The 23676-nt window shown below is 33.3% G+C and overlaps 3 protein-coding genes across 3 annotated transcripts; 2 read left to right on the plus strand and 1 right to left on the minus strand.

Moving 5' to 3' along the window:
- Positions 1 to 246: 246 nt before the first annotated feature.
- Positions 247 to 18425, plus strand: prd1 (pleckstrin homology domain-containing protein pruning defect 1). The gene is made up of 10 exons (XM_089705469.1): positions 247 to 2976; positions 3108 to 3269; positions 7166 to 7384; positions 8924 to 9078; positions 9759 to 9981; positions 10513 to 10690; positions 11753 to 11859; positions 12939 to 13055; positions 13813 to 17610; positions 18018 to 18425. The coding sequence occupies exons 1-9, from the start codon at positions 406 to 408 to the stop codon at positions 13918 to 13920; spliced, it is 3840 nt and encodes a 1279-aa protein (XP_089561595.1). The 5' UTR covers positions 247 to 405; the 3' UTR covers positions 13921 to 17610; positions 18018 to 18425.
- A 784-nt stretch (positions 18426 to 19209) lies between these two features.
- On the plus strand, positions 19210 to 22563 carry hgo (homogentisate 1,2-dioxygenase). Its single transcript, XM_089705613.1, has 10 exons — positions 19210 to 19386; positions 19533 to 19705; positions 20013 to 20109; positions 20357 to 20537; positions 20756 to 20876; positions 21056 to 21186; positions 21443 to 21597; positions 21779 to 21905; positions 22081 to 22262; positions 22347 to 22563. The coding sequence occupies exons 1-10, from the start codon at positions 19372 to 19374 to the stop codon at positions 22479 to 22481; spliced, it is 1317 nt and encodes a 438-aa protein (XP_089561739.1). The 5' UTR covers positions 19210 to 19371; the 3' UTR covers positions 22482 to 22563.
- A 72-nt stretch (positions 22564 to 22635) lies between these two features.
- On the minus strand, positions 22636 to 23537 carry LOC149481179 (uncharacterized). Its single transcript, XM_089706112.1, has one exon. It carries the CDS (start codon positions 23524 to 23526, stop codon positions 22636 to 22638), a length of 891 nt encoding a protein of 296 aa, XP_089562238.1. The 5' UTR covers positions 23527 to 23537.
- Positions 23538 to 23676: the final 139 nt, after the last annotated feature.

Below are 23676 nucleotides of genomic sequence, written 5' to 3' on the forward strand. Positions count from 1 at the left end.
TTGTCAAAGCAAGATATTGCCATTTCATAAAAGATAAACCTTAAATAATTTTTAAACTAAATTATTTTTATAATAGAATGACATGTTTCATATGTGAAAACGTAATTTAATATGAAATGTGTTTATTTCAAATAATATCTATTAATTAAAATGCAATATGGACTAAAATTACTGTAGCCATGTCGACGGAATTCAGTTAAAAAAAAATTGCATTTTATTTTCTAATCAAATCTGACAACTGTCAAAAGTTTACAAATGGCTGCTATGTGTTTGTCTTGTTTTGAGCAGTATTCTACGCGATTATTAAGTGAATTAAATCAAAATGTGTGCAATAAACAATGAAATACCAGCAACATAAGAGATCAAATATAGAAATTGTGAACTGACGCGTATCCCTTAGCAATAATGTCTGTCGACAAAGCTGCTGATATTAAAAGCAAGGAGATCGATAAAATCAAACGTCGTCATAAACCTGACGACACTGTTGTTGCAACAGGGTTATTTAATGGTAGTGAAGATACGGTTCGTTTTGCAAAAATGGAAAATCTAAGTGATAAGACTGGGAAGCCAACTGAATTATACCTTCAAGGCAACTCCCATCTCATATCAAGTACAACCAGTAGTTTGGCTGATACTCCTGGAGATTCTGGTGTGCAATGTTTGGACAGTGATAATTCAGAGGCAACAAGCCAAGCTCTTATGTCACATAGTTTAATTGGTGCTGAAGAGTTAGCCTGTGATAGTATTTACGATGCTGCTCCTTCTGGCTCACAGGAAATGATAAAGAGCACCAACAGCAGTATCATGACTCGAAGTGACATAGATAATCAAAATATAGGTGCCCCAGATGATATTGTGCCTGAGCTCTTGGTTGAAACAAATAAAAAGCCTGTATATGAAAATTTACCAGATGTTGTTCTGAAAGCATTAGAAAGTGAGAAAGTGTGTACAGAGGAAGTAAAAAAGTCTGCATTAAGAACCAGTGAGCCAAAGAAATCACTATCAGAGGATATTGTGTACAGGAGGAGATGCAGGAAGAAGTCTCAAAGTGGACCAAGTTCCCAAAAAAAGAGAGTATCTTTTCATGAAGACATATTGAACAATACCAAAACTGATAACATCCACATTGAGCGAGGTTTTATATCCTATGGCCCAGATAGTGCATATTGTGATAGATTTAGACAGAAAAACAATGCAAGTGATAGGTTCTCATGGTGTGCTTCAGGAGACAGGTCTCCAAAGTATGCAGCAGATGTGGCACAGCAAACAATGTCAGATATCCTCACATATGGCGATTGCAAACAGGATAGAAGTGGAATCTTTGAATATTGCCAAGACTTTGGAAAACGCAATCAAGACAACAATGGTAATAAAGACAAGGACAATAACAATGAAACTAGGCCAAATGGAAAGTTGTATGGCTGTGATTCCAATAGTTCAGACTCAAATTTTAGTTGTGATTCTGAATCATCCAGCAGTGAATCTTCATCCTCCAATTCTAATAAAACTGAAGCTCCAGTAGGTAATAGAAAGTGTGAAAAAACCCAAAAATCACATTCTTGTGATGAATTTGAAAACAATGGTCATGTTGCCTTTATGAGAAAAACTTACTTTTCCGAAGCTGATATAGATCAATCTCATGATCGGAGGAAGAAACCTCTTGAAGTGCCCCAGAGTCCTATTACTGTGAAATCTGTTTTGAAAAAGAAACGATACATCACAACAAATATTGTTGAAGAAAGGAAACAAAACAGTAAAGTGTTAAACCTTTTGGATACCAATAATCTAATCGACTCTTTAAAAAATTTCTACAAAAATTTCAATTTCAATTTTGCCCCTGAAAAAGGATTGCCAGAAAATAGCTTTGAATTAAATAATGTAATTGAAGCATTACCATGTGATGTAAACAAAAATAAAAAACTTTCCAAAAGTCTAGATTCTGGGTTTCAAATTGATGATGAAGATGATTTTGTAGAGATAAATCTCAATTCTCAATGTTCAGATGTAGAAAAGCCAAAAGATATATTAACACCATCCAAAAATCCTGTGAAACATGAGAGAACACCAGAAGGCTCACCAAGGCATAAACTTACACTTAATATGCAAGCTCAAAATGACAAGAAATCTCATATTAAACCTGAAGCTTTACCACCTCTAAGCAAATATGTTGTAAATTGCGAAAGTACAGTTTATGAACACAAAGGCGTTTCCTATAGTTATGTCCATGATACATTCCAAACAGCCTTTGAGGCACCAAAGGAATCCTTTGTGCCTATACCAGAATCTACACCAGTGAATGAATTAGTCAATAGTTCGAGTAGATCGGATTTCAATCAAAAACCGGATGGCGATTCTTCCAGCAGAACGTCTACGCCAAAACGACAATACAATAAAAATGTCCAAGATGAAACTGAGCAAAAGAATGGTGTTTCGAAACATTTGTCGTCGCCGAAAAAACAAAATGTTAATAGGTATAGCCGAAAATCCGCGTCAACCGTACAGAAAAATGACGAAACGCAGCAGGCAATTAGCGATAATTGTTCCAACACAGATAACTCGACCTTGAAGGGTGCGGATGATTTCAATGACGAATTTTTCGACAGCCCATCAAATCAAAAGTTGCAATCTAATAAGTCAGCTCTACTAAACAGATATTTAAAGAATGTGTGTCAGAGAAAAGACCTTGAATTGAAAATAAGGAACAATAAGTTTTATCAGACCAAGTTGCGGCTAGAAAAGCATTTTCCAAGTATCATATATCCGTTTAAAGACGCGTCGGAAACGTACCACATTTCCGCCGAACGGATGTCCCGTCTCATTGACAAGGAGGTGATAGAGAATAAAAGGCTTTCTGTTAGATTGCTGACGGCCGAGGAGCCCTCGTACTTCGACAGCTTCGAGGACAATGTCGCAATCGAATGTAACGAGAAACTCAGGCTACAGATATTTTCACATCCCAATGAAACATTGAACAGGGTAGGAATTGACTACTTATTGCGTAAACCTTAACGGTCTTTCGTAATTCTTTAGAACGTACTTACTATCGCGTTAACCTTATACGGTGCGCGTATTTCCATATTCCGCTAAACTATAATGTATGCTTTCAGATGATGAAGGTGCAATCACCGTATAACATGGAAGACGGATCGTGGACCCCACTTCTTGTTTTCATAACGGACTACGCTCTCTACGTAGCAAGCGTTAAATCCGGCGGAACCGAATACGACATCTTATGCAGATTACCACATAACGAATTAGATGCGATTGCGGTAAGTGAGCAAAATGCTCGCCTATTATGACTTTTACTTTTTATTATCTCTGTTTACGACCTGCTGCACTTTGTTTATAGTCGAATCTTGTGTTAAATCGTAATTTTTTACGTATTATTGTTTTAGAAAGAGCCAAAAAAATTACATTTTTTCATGTCAGTAATCAAGACATTTCCATTGTATTCAATTTTAAATGAGCAATTTTTTTTTTCTAATTTTTAATTTCTACAAAATAACTCCATCGCACATTAGAAAGTAGGTCAAAACCAAATGGTTTTATACAGATATGTAAAGTAAAAGTAAGTTTTACTTTGTATTTCATATTCTTTATTGTTGAAAGATTCTGATAGCAATGGACCAAAGGTTATAACATTACTTATATATTAATACAGGTCAGTCAATGTACTCTCATTGGAAAAATACATAAAAACATTAAAAGATAATAGGACCATTATTAGTCATAATAATAAACATTATTATTGCAAAGATCTTATTTAGCTTATATAATAGACAGTAATTTAGTATTATGATCATAAATTGCATAGTATCTTATAAAAAATTATGTATATGATCATTACAATATATAAATCAAATAGGTATGCATGTTACAAACAAAATTTGCAAGTAAATCGTTATTCGAATTTTGTGTCTAAAAATATTTTCGATCTCAAAAATGGTGGATGGTTATTACTTGCAAGATTATGAAAATAGGAACGTTCTCTATCTCCAAGGGCTAACATTTAAAGCAATCCAACTGATTGTATCATGGAGGTACGAGTTACGATCAAAGCCAGTAAGTAAATTAAGTAACATTTTTTTTTCATGATATCATTTCTTGACCGGGAGTTAACTAAAACTATAGAAGGATTTGCCAAATGTGTTGCTAAGCGTATTTGCTAAAGCACAAGGAAAGGTTAAATAGAAAACACGAAATAGGGCCAATAGGGCAGGACAACATCCGCTGGGGCAGCTATTATAGCATAAAAATAACTTTGGTTTCTACATGTAGTAAATCTTCAAAGCTCTTCATTTCCATAAAACATGTAATATCTACCTAGTAATATAACGGTCGGCATACTTTCCGACTGGCTTAATTACCCACATTGTTAGTTGCTTGGATTCTAATCCAACATGCATTACTTTGCATATTCCTTGCCTCATTAATCACTGTACTGATATCGTCTATATCATAATATCAGTTAGTATTAAGTTCCATATAACCATAAGCCTTTTATACTGTATTTATCTGGTGACTGATTCCGATACTAACTGAACCATTACTTTAGATATCCGTTTTTAAATTTGCAATGATAATCCCGCCCTTTCATAGATTAAAACCGATCATCCTGTATTTTATGTATATTCACATTCCGTCAAATTAACCAAAACATACTAAAACCAGCTTTATTCAAGAGATAAACAAAAGCATTTAAAAGTTTCAGGTAAAGTGATGACTAAGCAAAAGCACCTTTGCCAAAAGACTGTAAAGGACTCCTAAATTGAGCTATTTGGAAGGTTGCCATAATTAAAAATAGTACTTAGCCTGCTTACCAACCTTTAACTAGACTTAAGTGACCGCGAAATGTGAACGTATTGTATAATTATGTGCTTATGGGCTTAACGATTTGAAGGAGAAATAAGAAGTAATTATCTTTGTAAAACGTTTTCTTTCAATCGTAATAGTATTAAAGAGTATTTCATTCGAGTAATGCCCATTCTTGCGTTTCTAGAATAGATGAATGAAGTTTAAAACAAGGGCAACCATACGCGTGTCAAGTCTTTATAAATAACATCTGGAAGTTATTTATAGAGATCTGATGCATATATGGGCTTTATTTGACATGAGTTGACCTCCTTCTAAAGAGTTGCCAAAAATATTCACTTAACTAAAGTAAATCTGGGAGCGAAAGCTCATTATAAGCCGTAAATGAAAATATTTAATTCTGATATAAATAGGTTTAAACTGTTTATGAAAACACATTATAAAATTAGATGCATTGAAATTGCGCATTAAATTTATGTATCAAGTATGTATATTAAAAATACTTTTTGCAATAACCTTATAATCTATCATCCGGTCCAGACTTAGTTAAATATTCACAGATATACAATTAATTAAGTTTACTAAAAGTATAGTTCTAACCAAGTAGTTCATATGAAGATTGTATAAGCTTTTTATCATAAAATGATATGGTAGTTTTATGCGTCGTTTAAACGCATTTAGACTCAGCATGATTCATCCATATATCCCTACATTAACAAGTGTCAACGACGGAAACACGCAACTGCTATTGCGCGACTTGTAAATGAAGTCGGTATACTAAAGAAATAATGAATAATAAGTAATGTGGTGACTCAGTTATATGGCTAGCCACTTCCAGAGATTCTATTTATGCGTCTTGAACGATCAGTTTAAAAATTTCAAGTATCTTCTAGCAGCATAGCAAAACATGGCAAAAGTTAGGAATACGTAATCTCCCGATTGGGTATCTTTTGATTGCTATGGAGATTGTTTCAAAATGTGAATTTTAAAACAAAGATATTTGGGCTACATTTAAAAAAAAGGCAATTTTTTTACTTTATAGAATGAAATGAAAATTTCTTATATTATGTTCCTTTAGAATAAATCTTTTTGTATACTGATTAGAGAAATACTTTTACAATTGTAGAGAATTGTGTAACAAGATTACTGGGATCTCGTACTTTGCGTAGCCTCCATTAATACTTGAAAGGCCATTGCTTCAGTGACGTCATTGTAGTAAATCTAGGAAGTTCAATGCCTAGGCCTGAATGATGTTCTGCCAGTGCCAAGAAAAGTGAATAAGAATAAACATCGTTGAGTTTGGCATCCTTTTAATATTGATTTTATTTTTGCAGAAAGAGGTTGTTTTATGGTTTGGACTTTTGCCCAAAACTTCCGTTTTTTCATTTCGATTAAATATTTCAAGTTACAAAATTTTAAATTTATGGGTTTTCTTCTCTTTTATTTCAAATAACATTTCACTTTGAAAATTGAAAGAATTTTACAGATAATAAATTTACATTGTTATCAAATCCCCGACTTTCGAAGTTATGCTACCCCTAACTGCTGATTTGCCATAGAATAGAATAGAATAGAATAGAAACACATTTATTCCCAAAAAAATGATACAGTACATTAGATACAGAAAATACTTATAACTTAAAAAACAAGGTATTAAATGGATAAAACAATATATTGTGTAGACGTAATAATATTATATTATATCTGTATCACCTCAGGGAAAAGGATTACTGACTCAGCATGAATGTTACAGCTGAGGCTGTAACGCTGTTATTCTGTCAGCACCATATAAGTAGAGTGGAGTGACTAATAAAAGTAGGTATAATTTTAAAGAACGGACTAAATTATGCTATGTATTACAATAAAGTAAGAAGATTTTGATGTATGAAGTATGTAACATAGTTTGCCAGTCAGAACGTAAAATCGGCTGAGTGAGTTGAGAGGAAGCGAATCAGTAATAAAAAATAAATAGTGTGTAATAATGAATTTATGTGTAATTTATGAATTTATATTGCCAACGCCAAGTACTTACGTAGAAGAAGTTAAAGACATCCTTTCCAGAACAATAATATATAAAACGTAGAATATAGATGAAGTAAAAGAAGGACACAATTTTAATGAATATCAAGTAGATTATAGTTTATAGTAGATATTATTAAACACAGAAAATAATAATAGGTATTTATGTAGACTGTTTTTGAATAACGAGAAAGCAATATAAGGTTCCCATATCTCCATAGATCCTGCAGATATTCTAATGAAATTTTGTACTGTTAGTTTTAAATAAATATTGCCACAATAATGCGTTATGACATTGTGTGTACAAATCATCACATAAAAAAATAATTTCCAGGTCGGTCCCGAGGCCCAATACATCCAAATAATCGACGTAGCTGGCAACATTGCCTGTTCGGTTGTCACCGGCGAGTCGACGCTCGGTGCGAGGCTAGCGTCATCTCTGGAATGGAGCGCGCGAACGTCCCCGTTACGGATCCCCCGCCCACCCGCGATGTTGCCGTTTAATTGTCACCATTTGGCCTCAGCTGTGACAAGACAGAGGCATGAGAAACGGGTAAATTGTTTAAAACTCTGTTTATTGTTTTACTTATAAACACTTTTACGATCACATACTTATCAATGATCATACTTATGTTTACTATAGTAGTGTTGAATCAACCTTTAGTTAAACATTGTAAGAGCTCATGGAAATACACTAGCAACGTTCTTGAACAGGTTAAGCAAGTTCCATATTTAACGTAATATAACGCATTAGGAATGTAATAAGTAAATTGTTAGAATTATTAAAAATAGGAAATAGGGTCAAATTAGAATACATAAAAAATCTTAATAGTATACGAAATTGAAAGCAATCGCAAATAGATTTTTATACAGTAGTAAGCAAAGATGACGTTGATTTCTCACAATAGTGCATACATTTCCGCATGATTGCGTGCGGCGCTGTGATTATACACAAAAACTTAAACTCAATTATCTGTTGCGTGTTTGTGTGTAAGCTAACGTTGATTGCTAGAAGTTTAGAAAGATTTAATGTGTCAGAATTTTGTTTGATTAATGGTTTATTAATAATGGTACAAAATTGGGATTGATGTTCTAAAAAGTTCAAATCTATAGTACACATACAATATACATATCAGTATTAATAAATTTAGCTAATCATTTAGTTCTGAAATTATGTTTAGATCATATTTAAGTTCCGTCTTCCGTACATTTGCATGTTCCGGGAATTATGTTTATAAAAAGTACAAATTATTTTTTTATTTGTATGCTGTACACGGGCTGATTAAAATATTCTATTCTTCCTTTATATTAGTTTGGCAAAACGCCAAGTAAAATTTAGTACTGGTGCATTTTATGAACTGAACTTGCTTTATGCACTTTTTCATTATGACTTGTAAATTTATGTGGCAGCCAAATTTTATTAACAAACATAGTTATATACTGGTATTCGAAAAGAAAATAAAATGAAAACAACTCGGGTTTTTTGTAAATAAATATCATCTATCGTCGTCGTTTAGAACCTAGTTATCATTTCAAATCTAAATTATAGTTGAACATAATATTTACAAACCGAAGAACCTAGGATATATTTATAGAACCTATTTGAAAACCATATGCCTTAAAACAATTGTTTGTTTATTTATTTACTAGCTTTCAACATGCAGCTTCACCCACTTTGTAGAAAACTTAATAAATTATATAGGTACTGAAGAACCACTCTTTTTCTAAAGCCTCATCAAAATCCGCTGTGTAATTTTTGAGGATTTAAGCATACAGCGGACAGACAGCAACAGTTGTTGTTTTATAGTTTACTAGGTTTCCGCCCGCGGCTTCGCCCGCACAGTCAAAGAAAATCCCGCATAGTTCCAGTTCCCGTGGGATTTCCGGGATAGCGTAATTTTCCCGGGATAAAAAGGAGCCTGTGTCCTTTCTCGGGTATCAAAATATCTCCATACCAAATTTCATGAAAATTGGTTCAGTAGTTTAGGCGTGATTGAGTAACAGACAGACAGACAGAGTTACTTTCGTATTTATAATATTAGTATGGATACTATGTAGTGATTTATAAAAATAAATTGAATACATAACGCAGGTACCGCCCATACTATTCTACGGGCGCGCGTGCTCGGGCGACGCGGAGGACCGGCTCGTGGACGCGCCCGGCGCCTTCGCCCCGCCGCTCGAGGGGTACCTCATGTGCCGCACCGACAGAGCACGGCGATTCGAACCCTGCTACTTTTTGCTGCGGTGAGTCATTTGTGTGAAAAAAATAGTTTTTAGTGAAAAAAGTTTTTTTAAGTAACTTTATAACACAAAATTTTTTATTAGGGTTGATATTTCAATGCTTGGATAAAACTTATCCGTCCAATAAAGTATTACACGATAATATTAAAATGTCACGTAAGCTGTCAAATACGGGCAATTAGAATACGTTTTCAAAATGGTAGTTTTATACATTATTCGACGAATAAGTTTTATCCAAGCATTGAAAAATCGGCCCTTAGTGTAATATTTTATTTACATTACAGTAAGCACTGGATAATGTATTATAAACACAATATAAATAAATTAAAACATCCATAAGTTGATTTCATCATGTATACAAGGTTCTAATAGCCTTGCTACTCCATATTGTATAAGATTGAAAACGAAATAAACTATTTTTATTTTGATAGACACAGGGTTTGTGTAATAACGAGAAATTTTCCAAAACTAAAATAAATATAGATCTACTTAACAATGTTTTTTTTACAATATTAAAAGAGTTCATTTTCATTTTGAACCACTTTTATGACAAAATTTACTCCAATAATACGTATATTATGCCTTTCATCAATCCATAAAACAGATGCATCTGCCCCATACCCCACTAGGAGACACGGGGCTTCACTTTTATCATCATTATAACGTTTAAATAATTATTCCAGAGCGGGTGTACTCCACTGGGGGCCACATTCGCCCGACGGTACACCCCTACCAAATAACATAGCGCTAAAATCCGTAGTGGGTGTACGAAGACACGTGGACGCGTCAAAACGGCCGCATTGCTTCGAAATAGCGCTAAATGATTCGAGTAGACTGCTATTGGCAGCTCCTGATGATCCCACTGCGTCGTCTTGGTTGCAGTCATTGTTGTTGCATGCGGCACAGGTATGATTTTTTCAATTATGCATTTTATACGTAAGAAATGTAAGATATACACGGGTATGTACTATTTTTCTATTATAAATGAAATTTTTGTTAATAACTTATTCTTACATGTATGTAATATGGACAATAAAATATCGATTAACAAATGTTTTTAAACTCCTAAAGTCACGGGAAAAGTACGATAACGTGTTTTACTTAAAATTATACTATCGGGTATGATATTATCTTATCAGGACAGAATAAATCTAATTTTGATTTATTCACTAAAACATTTATGTCTCTATTTTTATTTGTTTTCTCCTTTTTTTTCCCCCTTTTTTGAAGGAATTAGTAATTACCATCCAAAGACGTAACCGAAATTTATTCCTCTATTTCAAAATGTAACCACTATAATTATTTAAATTACACATCACCATACATATAATTTTATATTGGTCCTTCGAGCCGGATCTAACCTATCCCATCCCATTTATAGTCTTAAGAAGAAAAATACAAACAAAATAAATCTAACCCTATCAATCCAATTTCCAGTCCCTAGAAGAAAAAGACGCACCAAAGAAAGCCGACCCTCGTACAGGACCCCCACCAGCATGCACAGTACTAGTGACGCCATACGAAGTGATCAGTTTACGAGATACATTAGATCTCGCGTTTGTAGCGGGAGCTGCTGCGTATCTGAAGGATAGAGGCTCGGAAGCGCTGCTTAAAGGTAACTTTTATGTGTCTAGTTGTGTTTTGAGCGGGATTTTTGTGTAGTTTAGTAGTTTGTATAACTTGTAATAATAATATTCATACGTAATAATTACATATATAACTTAACTAGCGGTCCGCCCCGGCTTCGCCCGTGGTACATATTTCGCAATAAAAGGTAGCCTATGTTCTTTCTCAGGGTCTAAAGATTATCTGTGCCAAATTTCATCAAAATCGGTCCAGTAGTTTATGAGCCTATTCATTACAATCAAACAAACAAAGTTTTCCTCTTTATAATATTAGTGTAGATATGATCAATTAATTTAGTCTGTCTTATTTTTTAAGTGTTTTTATGTACTTACTTGTGAATGTTGATTTTAGGTAGATAAGGTAATTTTATATTTATTTTGATGATGGATAAGTTGGTAGGGAAAGTACTAACATAATACTAAATAGTAGGGATGTAACGATACATGATTTTGCCGATACGATACCGATACCGATGGCTTGGTAGAAAAATAAATAGTGAATTATGCATAAAAGTTACCAACATTTAACAGAGACTCAACTGTAAGTCGTATTCTTTTAATCCGTCAGTCCTCGGATCACAGACACAATAGAAAATGTATTGTGTCTCGGCCCGATCGGGCCGCTCGGTGGTCAATGGGTTAAATAACAATGCCAAATCAAAAAAACAAGAAAACCATTTATTTTAGTATTATTATTTTGCAAAGTCAGTTAAACTCTAAGTTATACACATACAATCAGTTCCTAATAAAAGTTAACTATTGGTAGTTTTTTCAAAAAACAAAGTGCGCACGCGCGGGCGGTCTCCCGCATCGTTCATTGGGCGCGGTTTTTTGAATTGTTTGATATCGGTATCGGTTGTTTTATAATCGGCGATACCGATATATCGGCATGCCGATTATATCGGCCGATATATTGGTATCGGTATCGGTATCGTTACATCCCTACTAAATGTTTATAGTATTTTTTTTTTTGTTTTTGCGAAAAATATTGTCGATTTTCATCTTCCTTCCTATTATTTTAAGATAATTTAACGTGACATTATTAATTTCAGAGTATATCGAAGAAATGAATGCAGATATCGAAATATTGGCGTGCGGCTCCATCAAGAATTTGACGGCCTTTAAAATACCGGACACTGATGAAAATTGGTGTTGTTTGGTAAATATTTTTTTTGTTATGACTTTTTAATAAAAAGTGAACTGTTTCAGGATAAACATTTGATATAAATAAAATGTGTAGGTATAAATTCTATAAATTCATGTTGTTGAATAATCAAAATGGAATTGTTTTAACTTTAAAAGATACAAAATATATAGTTTGATTAGCGTAACAATGAATTCTATTAGATTTATATGTCTTCACAAACATTTTATTTTTTTGAAGAGAAACTTCTTTAGGCGCGTTGAGAGTAAAATTTCAAGCTCACGTTATGGCAATACCGTCACGTCATGGAGTAAGGTGATGATTTTGGTATCTTTGATTCTTGCCAAAGATGTTTCACTTCTGACACGTGTGATCGGCAAACACGCTTATTTTTTTAACGTGATAACGTTCTTAAAATCGTTTTAGTCGGGTGACATGTTCAGAAACTTGTGTCACACCGAAACCTCACGAGCGCGATCGCAGGTATAACGAGATAGAGACGGACCGATCTCCCGTCTCATCTCGAGCGCTGCCACCAATAAGACGTTATCACCATGGACGTATAAAAAAAGACGGACGCCGTATTACGAACAAACAACGTGAAGCCACCATAGTAAGCTAGCGATCGTGTAAAGACAATAAACACGCACACACTCTCACCATAGTAAGCTAGTCGGCCGCCATTACGTCGTGAACTACCGACTGATTAACTGCGTCACTGTTTCACAAAAAATATTTAAAATGCCGTCTTGCGTGGTTAAATGGTGTCGCAACAGTACAATTTTAAATAACAAAACACGAGGGATTACATTCCACAGGGAAGCAAGTTATTTCTTTTATGTTTTAATGACAAAATTATTACGGCAAAATTTATAGAAAAAAATACAGCCGCCATTGTCAACAGGACAGCTGTTGCCATGACAACATGGCACACACACATGGATGTTTCGCCGCCATTACTAGGCTTCACTCAATGTTTAGGCGATATACCGTCCGTCTTTTTTTATACGTTCATGGTTATCACGTAAACATCTCGATCGTAAACCTACTTTACAAACAACCAATTTTTTTTTTCATATCCAATGTTTTCCCAGGAATGGAGTGTATGCGAAGCGCGCGAGCGAGGCGCGGGGCTCGCACTAGTGTTGGCGAGTAGTAATGAGCTAGAGAGGCTCATTGCTGCTGTGGAACGAGCGTACTGCGATCTTACGGTATGTACCTACCTGCTATTTATTTATTCTTTACTAGCGGTCCGCCCCGGCTTCGCCCGTGGTACATATTTCGCAATAAAAGGTAGCCTATGTCCTTTCTCGGGTATCAAAATATCTCCATACCAAATTTCATGCAAATTGGTTCAGTAGCTGTTGTAGTTCAGTAGTAGGCGTGATTGAGTAACAGACAGACAGACAGAGTTACTTTCGCATTTATAATATTAGTATGGATTGTACATAATATACCAAACATAAATAAGCTATAAATTATAATTACAATTAAGATACAATGAAAACACACGGCACATACGTATTAAAAGGCGGCCTTATTGCTTAAAAGAAATGGTATTTATGAATATTAAATGGAATTCTACACAAATTCTATGACGAGAAGAATTTTATTTTACTATGCAACAGAAAATCAAAAAAAACTAGTCTAAACATGATTTTACTATTAGAAAGTTGCATCTGTAGCGAGTAATGTAGAATGTTTTTAAATATATGCGATCTGTCTTTGTCTTTCTGTCTGTCTAATCGATTTATGGATTTCAATAATTGGGTACTAATTAGAAATATAAAATATTTTTTACAAAAGATGTTAGAGACCATTGATTAAATTACAAAGATTCTTGTCACCCTATCAGTTAAGATCGCGTCTTATTAACTTACCGGAAACTGAAGACTTTTTAAAAACTTAAATAATTTAAATTAATTCAATTTGCAGAAAAAAACATAATTAACACCCTATTTTTTACAGAGTGAACCTTTTCCACTAAGTGTGGTTGAAGCGTCAAAGTCAGCGTGTAGTGCCGCGCACGCAAAATACGAAACCGCGTGGTCGCATATGTTACCGTCACATCAATAAATACTTTAATAATTATCAAAAATACTCCATAAAACATAAAATAATAATAATTAGCTTCGCAAGATCCGAGTGAAGTAACAAATTGATGGACTTGAGGTATGTATCACAAGGTTTGAGTCAAATTAGAATTTTGACTTGTAATAATTATCTACTAGTTGCTCTCAAGGTTAAAAGTCACAAAGTAAAGTATAAAGGTTAATTGAGATTTCAAAATTTTTGTTAAATTAAATAGTATACTATTTATATTTTGAAACTAAACGTAACTTACAATTCAGTAAAAACATGGTTGGCAAGATGCGAAACGTCACAAATGATTGTCATTAATAATGTTACTCTAGTCGTGTCTAGAGAGTCGTGTAGAGTCGCAAATAATAATTAGTAAACTCTCTATCCTCCAAATTGTCTAATAGAAAATTAACCATCTATATAACAATTTTAATTGTATGTTATTTAAACTCTTTGGTTATTGTGAGACATGCCTTATAAAAAGTGAAGTCCCATGTCCCCTAGTGGGGTAAGGGGCAGATGCATTATACATCTGTTTCACTGATCGATTTTCTTTAGGGACAAGTAGGTCATCAGCCTTCTGTGTCCTGCCAGACCGAGACATTTTTTTTTTCTTCGTCTCCACCGGGAATCGAACCCAGGACCCCCGGTGTTACGCTCACGCGTCAATCACTGTACCAAGGAGGCGGTCATGGAGACATGCCTTATAGGGTACTTAATATGAGTGTTTACTCTTTTAATTTCACAAAAAATCAAATAATGTGACATATTTGATGCTTCACTCGGATATTTGCGAATAGGAATCATTCAAAGACGTTTAAGAATAATATACGTTAATTATTCCTTTTGTCATAGTTAAGGATATAATCAATAAAAACGTCAAAATAAAAAGTTAATCAAAAAACTGTCTTAAAAAATTTGTACATGTAAAAAGGGAATGTTTCAAAATATGGTTAAAAACTCGAATTGTGAAAAATTTGAAATCTTATCATATGAATTTCAATTATATTTTAAAATTATATTATGATAAAAATTAATAAAAACTTGTTAAAATCATAAAACCTGAACTACTTACACTCCATTGTTTTAGGAAGAAAACGGCATAGGTTTTCGTTTTGTTATATTTTTATATTTTGAAACATTCTCCTATCACATGGATGATATTGAACTGAATATTATTGAAAAGTAAAATTGATATTAGAAAATCTATAATATTGTTATGTCCTTTGGCGTTTCTTAAGCCAACTTTACTCAAATTGACATTAATAAACATTGTAATATATTCAATAATCGACGTTAATTGTATCACAATTAAGTGCAATATTGGATGAAGTTATGATTCCGTTTAACAACGGTCAGAGCACAATGTAGTATAGTTAATTAAATATGCTTTTGAGGTTATTAGTAGTCGATATATTATAATAGCGACGTACTTAGTGTTGCTGCGTAGGTACAAGTAATTACTTGCGAATGTATTTAGAAAATTATATCATCTTACTCTATAAAGAGGAAAAATGTTTCTTAAAATATATTCTCAAGTGTGAATGTCTGTCTCAACCTTCTGTTGAGAGACAACATTCACGTTTTGTATTATATCCGTTCTCTATTATACTTGAATTATTAAAGAGTATTCTTATTATAATGAAATCTTAATATCTCAGTAGTTTATGTAATCCCAAAGATGATAATGTGCTAAAATTATTTATTTTTGTAATTTGTTTTCGTGATATCGGATCTCTTTTCTCCAAGTGAGCGTATGGTATAATATGTAAACGTATAGACTGTTATTTTCCGAATACGCTGGTTCGTAACTGCTTAATTTTAGTATCCCCATTTGTATTTCGATGGAGTGGATTGAAGAGACTGATTTTTGTTGAGTTTTTTTACCTAATTGGTTAATATTCGTACGTTATATATTTATGGAAGTAATCCTGTGTCGTATTCATTTTTTCGGCTCTCTCATTTTGATTTTATAATGCTATAATAATTTATTACAATTATATAAATATTCCTGTATTACTTTCGCAACCTCCATAGTAAAAAAATGATAATAAATAATTTAATAATTTTAATTAATAATAATTGTTACCATTTGCTTCAGCATAATTAGAGCTTCGTACGAATGTTAACCAATTAGGACAGCACGTTAGTTATTCTGAAACTTGATTTTATGATTTGACTTTTATCAAATGAAATAATTTATGAATTATGAATGAAATCGTTTCAAGTTTTGCAGAATAAGATCGCTTTGTGTTGTGGCTGCGCTTAGTAGATATTTTGGTGAAATTTTACCATCGCGAAACCTTTTTTGGCTTTAGTTTTTAAAGCTATATTTAATGGATTCGTCGTTTTTAGATCTAAACTTTGCGTGTGAGAAATCGAATGGGGTAATATAGTCGCAAATTTCTCTTAATATTTTTATTTATTTATATATTTCATAATCATAGATCAAATATCAATGTATAATATCATTGTGCATGTTTCGGGGCTGAATTTTCAGCAATGTGATATTAATCTGTGTATAGGTAGGGTTTAGATAAAGTGCCTCGCGGATTCAATATTTAGTATATATGTTTTTAATCTGTGACAATACGTTAAATTCGCTCCATATTATATTTTCATTATGGTAGCTGTGGGGCACTTGATTTTCATAATGTATTTATATAACTTGGTTCATTAAAAATGGAATTTTAAGTTACTGAAATTGAGAATTGCATAAAAAGACAAAACCAAACATTTTTGAGAAATTTTGTGAATATTGTTTAGTCTGTGCTATCTCTTGTTTGTAACTAATTTTCTATTTTTAATGAAACAAATTCATATGTAAAACGCAATATCTCAGTGATTCTATTCCAAATTATGATTATGTACTTTAAATTTAATTTACAAGGTGCACATTAATTTTTACTGCCTACAAATATAGTCAAATTAATATAAGTTATTATAAAATTTGTTTGTGTGTACGCTTGTATGTAATGTTGTTACGCGACTGTGATTCGTGTTTACCATTAAGTTTTAATTGTTCTAAGCTTGGTTTTAGGTTATTAGGTGTTTATAAATGGTGATTGCAATATTTGTTGGCTGAGTTTGAAGTTTGATCAAAACTAATGATTTTGAGAAGAGAGGGAATTGCTATACAAACGCTTTTTATACTTTGTTACATCGGTATTTGTTTAATCTAAAAATGTGAATACAATTTTGTGCAAAAAATATGAACCTTTTAAATATACATTTTTAAATGTTCTTGTAAAACTGTGCTATAATTATAAGCTTCTCAATATCATTACTTTTGGTACGAATTCGCATCGAAATTATTATTATTGGTGTCGAATTATTTGGAGTACTTTCAAACGCTTTTGTTAATATTATTTGAATCTTATTGGGACGTTATAAAAAATGGCGACTGAATCGTAAATCTTACTTACACAGTACACACTTTTAGAACACCTATAAAATTCATCATAACGCTATATTTTTAAAGAATTTTCCTTATTTTTCAAGCATTCCAAGCAACACAAGTTAAAACTGTTTTGAGTACATTATTTTTGTGTAAAAGAAAACAAAATATAGGTATTCTAAAGTAAGAAATATAGTATATACCTACTCATAGAATAATAGAAAACTACTGTGTGAAGGAGATAATATGCGGTTTGTCGTCTTATAAATTGTTTCATTATTGATTCGGTCCTGCGCAGACGGCACACATTTTGTGCGATCGAGTCTGCGGCGCACAAAAAGTCTGCATGGCGCGCAAAAAGTCGGTCGCGGATTTTTCACAGACTCAACGCACACGACGCACATCTTCGATCATTTTGTCGGCAGAGCTGTAGGGACGTAGACGCTATGGAAATCGTGTAAAGTGTGCGCCGTCTGCGTTAGCGCGCGTTGAAGCAAACGTTCAATTCTTTTCACACAGTTTTGTGCGGAGCGGCGCGCCGCGGCGCGGTGCGGTCTGCCCGAATTACACGGATTTTTTGTGCGCCGGACTTTTTGCGCGTCGTGTGCGTTACTGCATATAATTTCATAGGTTCTATTTTCACAGACTAAAAAGTGCGTCACGGATAGTCTGTCGTCTGCGCAGGGCCTTCAAGTTATTATTTTTCGGCTATGATTATGTTTCTTGCCAACATGCTATCACTTAGGCGCGAATTTGTATGACAATATCTTCCGAACTAAGTTTCAAGTATTAATAAGAACAATAATGATGTTAATATATCGCTCATAGTTTTGATGTAAATGTGATTTAACTTCGCAATTCACAATACATATTATATTATTCCATGTAAAACGTTGTTTACTGTGTACCAAAATATGTAATCGCTTTTGAATGAGACGAATGTTATTTTATTAATTATTAACAATTGAATTTTTTTATTTTATTTTTTTATATTGAAAAATATTTTATTTGTTATCCGTAAATTTGAAGGGGGTGTGTCGCGTATACTCTAATCCTGTTTATTTCAATGACGTGACCTGATCTTTTAGGAACATTAAATTTACATATTTTTTCTTGTTTTAAATGTTATATGTACATGTTTTACATAAATAGCATTCCGATATAAAGTACAATATATGTATATGAATATAATTATTATTAATATATGGATTTGTCGTATGTATAAAATATAAAATACTCAGTTCTTTGTGATTGTGTTGTTTTTGTTTTGTCTCATTCAATATCAATAAAGTGTACATGATAATAATTATTGTTCTATAATCATACATATTTAATTGCTTGACATTATATTGTTCATGAATTGCATAATAAATATTTGCGGAAGAAGTTGTTTTTGTTTGAATACCTATTATTTTATATTGATGTTTACAATTTATTTTAAAATGTTCGTTTCTACAAATTTTATTGATTAGAATTCTAGAAGGAGAAAAAGGTTGTTCAATATTCTAGTATTGTCATAATATCATCAACGGGGTCTTGAGCTCTATTATTTCATAATATTAGAAAATTTATAACATTATATGAGTATTAAGCTCGTTATATCGAAAATCATATCAAAATCCATTCACCCTTTTCGACGTCATAAGTCATAACTCATCAAGGTATAGCAATTTTAAACAAACATTTTTGGATAAGAAAGTAAAAAGACTTAGGTATTCAGCTGTAAAATAAACTAAAACAATCTTTATCAGATATGTCTCTCAGAGACTGGTTATCTACATGTTATTAATAAACAGTAGGTTTACAAAGTATTTGATCGTTGATAGCTCTCATAGTCTTACCAACCACAGTACATAATGTGGCGACGTTAAAACAGGAATGTAGCATTGATATTTACTGGATAGTTCTACTACGTAGGTACCTGTGATGTTGTTTTGAACTCAAACCTGTTATCATACCAACCGGACTGATTAGCATACTAGCAAAGGTTTTTATTATTCAGCTAAATCACACCATTCTCGCATTATCTTTATCGCGAGCTTCACAAAATGTCGGGATTAAAGGTAAGCTAAACTATAATAATGTATCATATTGTTTTCACTTAACTTTTGCACCGTTTATTTACTTTAATCGTTAAATTCAAATAACCTCCATTAAATAAAAGTTCATAACATAAAGCTATTTAGAACTATTTTTCTTTAAACCTCAGTATTTATCCGGCTTCGGTTCGGAGTTTGCAAGTGAGGATCCTCGTAGGCCAGGAGCCTTGCCTGAAGGTCAGAACAGTCCACAAAAGTGTGCCTACGGACTATATGCTGAACAGCTATCGGGAAGTGCTTTCACCGCTCCGAGACTTGAGAATAAGAGGTCATGGTTATATAGGTCAGTCGGTTATATTTTTTAATCAACAAACACCAAGGTTATAGGTAAATTATTTTTGAAGATATTGAATTGAGAAATTCAATGCAATAGAGAAAACTCTATTGCTTTGAATTTCTACATTTTAAAACTTAGGTAAGCACTAAACTTTTTTACATCGGTGGGTACCTATATACTTAGGTAATATGCACTTTTACTATCTATGCAGCTGAAATACCTATGCAACTGATTACATTATACATCACGACAACCAAGCCAAAACTATTTACTGTGGGTCTTATGATAATATTATAATGTCTTGTTGTTTTAGGATTCGTCCTTCAGTGGTCCATAAGCCGTTCGTGCGCTCCAATGTTGCTAAGTATCTCACACACAATTGGGATGAAGTGGAAGCTGATCCAAATCAAGTAAATTTTTTATAAATTTAAATATATAAAGAATAAAAAAAATTCGATCACGAGGCAGGATTCGAACCCGCATGCTTCACGCCAATGTTCAAAATTTCTGCGTGATATATCTAAATCTAACTGAAATTAAAAGACATATTTTTACTGGCAGCATTTTTAAAAGATCGTTAAAATTCAAATATTTTTTAGTGCGCAGAGGTACCTATAAATATTTTAAGGGGTATAAATATTTCTTTTTTATTTCTAGTCTCGTTGGAAACCCTTCGACTTTCCATCTGAAGGGAATGTGGACTTCGTAGCAGGACTGCACACGGTCTGTGGAGCTGGAGACGCCCGATCTCGTCATGGGATTGCTATTCATGTATACCTCTGCAATGCCCCCATGGACAAAAGCGCCTTTTACAGCAGCGATGGAGACTTCCTTATTGGTAATTTTCGTACATCTAATAGCTCAATTTAGTGCAAAACTTCTATTCTTATCTTATGAGCCTTGGGAATAAGATCGAAGTTTAAATTTTGTACGTTTACCTAACATAATCAGTGATAACTCTAATATCATACACTCTCATATCTACGTAATTCTACGCTTTAAAGGTTAATTAAATAATAATAAACATGCTAGCTTAATATGACATCTTTCCTTCAGTGCCGCAAAAAGGAGTTTTAAAGATAACTACTGAATTTGGAAAAATGGAGGTGGCCCCCAATGAGATTGCCGTGATTCAAATGGGAATGAGATTTGCAGTAGCAGTTGATGGACCTTCTAGGTACGATATATTATTAAATCGAATTTTATATCTGCTCGTCATTGATTTTTAGAGCCTTTGTTACAATAGACAAAAATATGATGCATACAGCTTTTCGCACAGCAACTCTTTTGCACGTATATTTAAAGCTCATTATCATTTACTAAAAAATAATGTTAATTAAATATTAAACATTTCAGAGGATATATTCTAGAAGTATTCGATGGTCACTTCAAACTACCAGACCTTGGTCCTATCGGTGCGAATGGTCTGGCAAATCCTCGCGACTTCCTTACACCCGTGGCTTGTTATCATGACGAAGAAATTCCTGGTACCTACTAAGCCCTATTTACTACTTAATCTCATCTCAACACAGATGTTTTTTTATTCACATTTGTTGGATTTCATTATAGTATCAATTGTCCCAATTTTAATTAAAAAAATATAGAGCCCAGTGAAATAGGCAAAAGAAACGTAAAAATATATAAGTAGTGACATAGATATTAATTGCTTAAATAATAATGGAATAGTGTAAGCGTGCCACGTTTTAACTTCAGGCTTTTTCATGAAAATTTATTTAATTTTAGGATTTAAAATAATAAACAAATATCATGGACTGCTGTTTGAAGCTGAGCAGGACCACTCTCCGTTCGACGTGGTGGCCTGGCACGGCAACTATGTGCCGTACAAATATGACCTGAGCAAGTTTATGGTCATCAATTCTGTATCTTTTGATCACTGTGTGAGTAATTGAAATATCTTACTCATTAGATACTAAGATAGAGGTATATGCTTTATAATTAATTTATTCTTATTATCTACTGAAGGCAATAAGAACCTAATGAATAAGGCTAAGCCTTAAAATTCATAAAAAATTGCATAACATGTATAACTAGTGTGATTATTTTCTGTTCCTCTTTTAGGACCCTTCGATTTTTACCGTTTTAACATGTCCATCCACCAAACCAGGCGTCGCCATTGCGGATTTCGTGATTTTCCCGCCTAGGTGGTCCGTTCAAGAAAATACATTTAGACCTCCGTACTATCACAGTAAGTGCATTTATTACAAGTGTTGTTAAAACTTACATACTATAAACGATAGATTTTCAATTTACAATAGTAGGCACAGCTACCTATAACTATAACTATTTATAATATAATTCTATATAAATACTATAAAAAAATAATTACGATAGAAGAGTTAAATAGTACAACTTTTTTACAGGAAACTGTATGAGCGAGTTTATGGGTCTCATCCTTGGATCATACGAGGCCAAGGAAGGTGGTTTCCTTCCCGGAGGCGCGTCTCTCCACTCGATGATGACTCCGCACGGCCCGGACACACAATGTTTCCAAGCTGCTTCTTCTGCTGAATTAGTACCGCAAAAGATTGCTGTTGGCACTCAGGTATTGCAAATAATGCTTTAAAGCTTTTATTTTTTTATATTGATGAAGTTAAGTATACCTAATACATACATATTTTTTCCACAGGCTTTCATGTTTGAGTCATCACTTAGCATGGCCATAACGAAGTGGGGTTTGGAAACTTGTCAGAAATTGGATGCAAAATATTATGAATGCTGGCAAAATCTACCGAAATTGTTTTCCGATAAAATTAACGTCTAGATTGTAATTATATTTTTTTTTTTGTTATACTCTTTGTTTGTTATACTCTCTAGTCTTTTAATAAAACACTGATTATGATTAATGGTTTTTTATTAAGAATACCTTATAAAATAATATAACTAATAAATTTCATAAATTCGATTTAAATATAAAATTAAAAAAGTACAAATCTTAGATAATATAAAGTTAATATACACCCAAATTCAAGAAAGTCTGAAATTTTTAACCTAACGGCATGGCTATATAAGGAGCGCGTAGCATAAGTCTGCAATAATCCGCAATCAACTTTTCTTTTTAATACCGAAGAATCTCTAGATATACGTATCATGAAGCAGCTCATTCCATCAACTACTTTTATAGATGGTCCTTTTACATCTAGAGCATTGACTGTGGTGGTATCTTGAGAAACAATAGTTTCTTTGGTTTCATTACCCGAAACAATTTTTGTAACATTGCTAGAATGAACAGTAGTGACAGTTTTGGATGCAGTATTGTGTGTATCTCCCTGGGCTTCCCAAATGAAACTCGACATTAACTTACAATCGATACGAGTCTCTTCATATTCACCATTATTCTTACTTATTCCTAACTTGCAGACTTCTCCCGGTGAACTTCTATAATCTCTATTATAATAGTCGTGATTGTTATGACTTTGGCTCATTCTGCCTAAGTTGTATAAAGCCAAACCGGTTAAAAGAGTATCAAAGCGGCTTCCTGAATCTCTATATTGATAAACGTAAACAGGTGGCGTTCCGTGATACACAGGATGGTAAGTCGAACCGTAGTTTATTTGTTGCGGTGGATTATAGTGATAATGATGATGCACCTCATTTCTGTGGTAGCTGTTGTATCTACCACCACTACCGCTGTTACCAGATAAGCCTGTACTTTGAGGATAAGAGTGTCGGTTTGATTGACCTACCCCGGTACCTGAATATTGCGTATGGGTCTGATGTGGATACCTAACTCCACCGCCATAACTACTACTTCGTTTTGCAATAACAAAGATAAAAAAGCTGTTTATAAAAAGCGCGCGGAATAACATAGCGACGCTGTAACGCTCGATCGTGAACTAACTTAATTATTTTGAAAGCTAAATAGCTTATATCCCAATTGGAAGCCAAGCCCATAAAAGCGACAAAGGTGTGGTGCATATGACGACACGAAGAGCTACTTTTAGTATGAATAAAAAAAT

The sequence above is a fragment of the Colias philodice genome, chromosome 17 (genome assembly GCF_061535455.1).
Source record: "Colias philodice isolate Cphi_HAF_F1 chromosome 17, ilColPhil1 Martin Lab GWU primary, whole genome shotgun sequence".
In the NCBI taxonomy this organism is placed as follows: Eukaryota; Metazoa; Arthropoda; class Insecta; order Lepidoptera; family Pieridae; genus Colias; species Colias philodice.

Bases quoted from the DNA above. Each gene is read 5' to 3' on its own strand.
- LOC149481179 (XM_089706112.1), bottom strand. From the start codon at position 23,526: ATGTTATTCCGCGCGCTTTTTATAAACAGCTTTTTTATCTTTGTTATT.
- hgo (XM_089705613.1), top strand. The intron at 21,187-21,442 runs GTACCTACTAAG...ATTTAATTTTAG, and splicing joins TCATGACGAAGAAATTCCTG to GATTTAAAATAATAAACAAA. The intron at 22,263-22,346 runs GTATTGCAAATA...TTTTTTCCACAG, and splicing joins AGATTGCTGTTGGCACTCAG to GCTTTCATGTTTGAGTCATC.
- prd1 (XM_089705469.1), top strand. From the start codon at position 406: ATGTCTGTCGACAAAGCTGCTGATATTAAAAGCAAGGAGATCGATAAA. The intron at 3,270-7,165 runs GTAAGTGAGCAA...AATAATTTCCAG, and splicing joins ACGAATTAGATGCGATTGCG to GTCGGTCCCGAGGCCCAATA. The intron at 7,385-8,923 runs GTAAATTGTTTA...TACATAACGCAG, and splicing joins GACAGAGGCATGAGAAACGG to GTACCGCCCATACTATTCTA.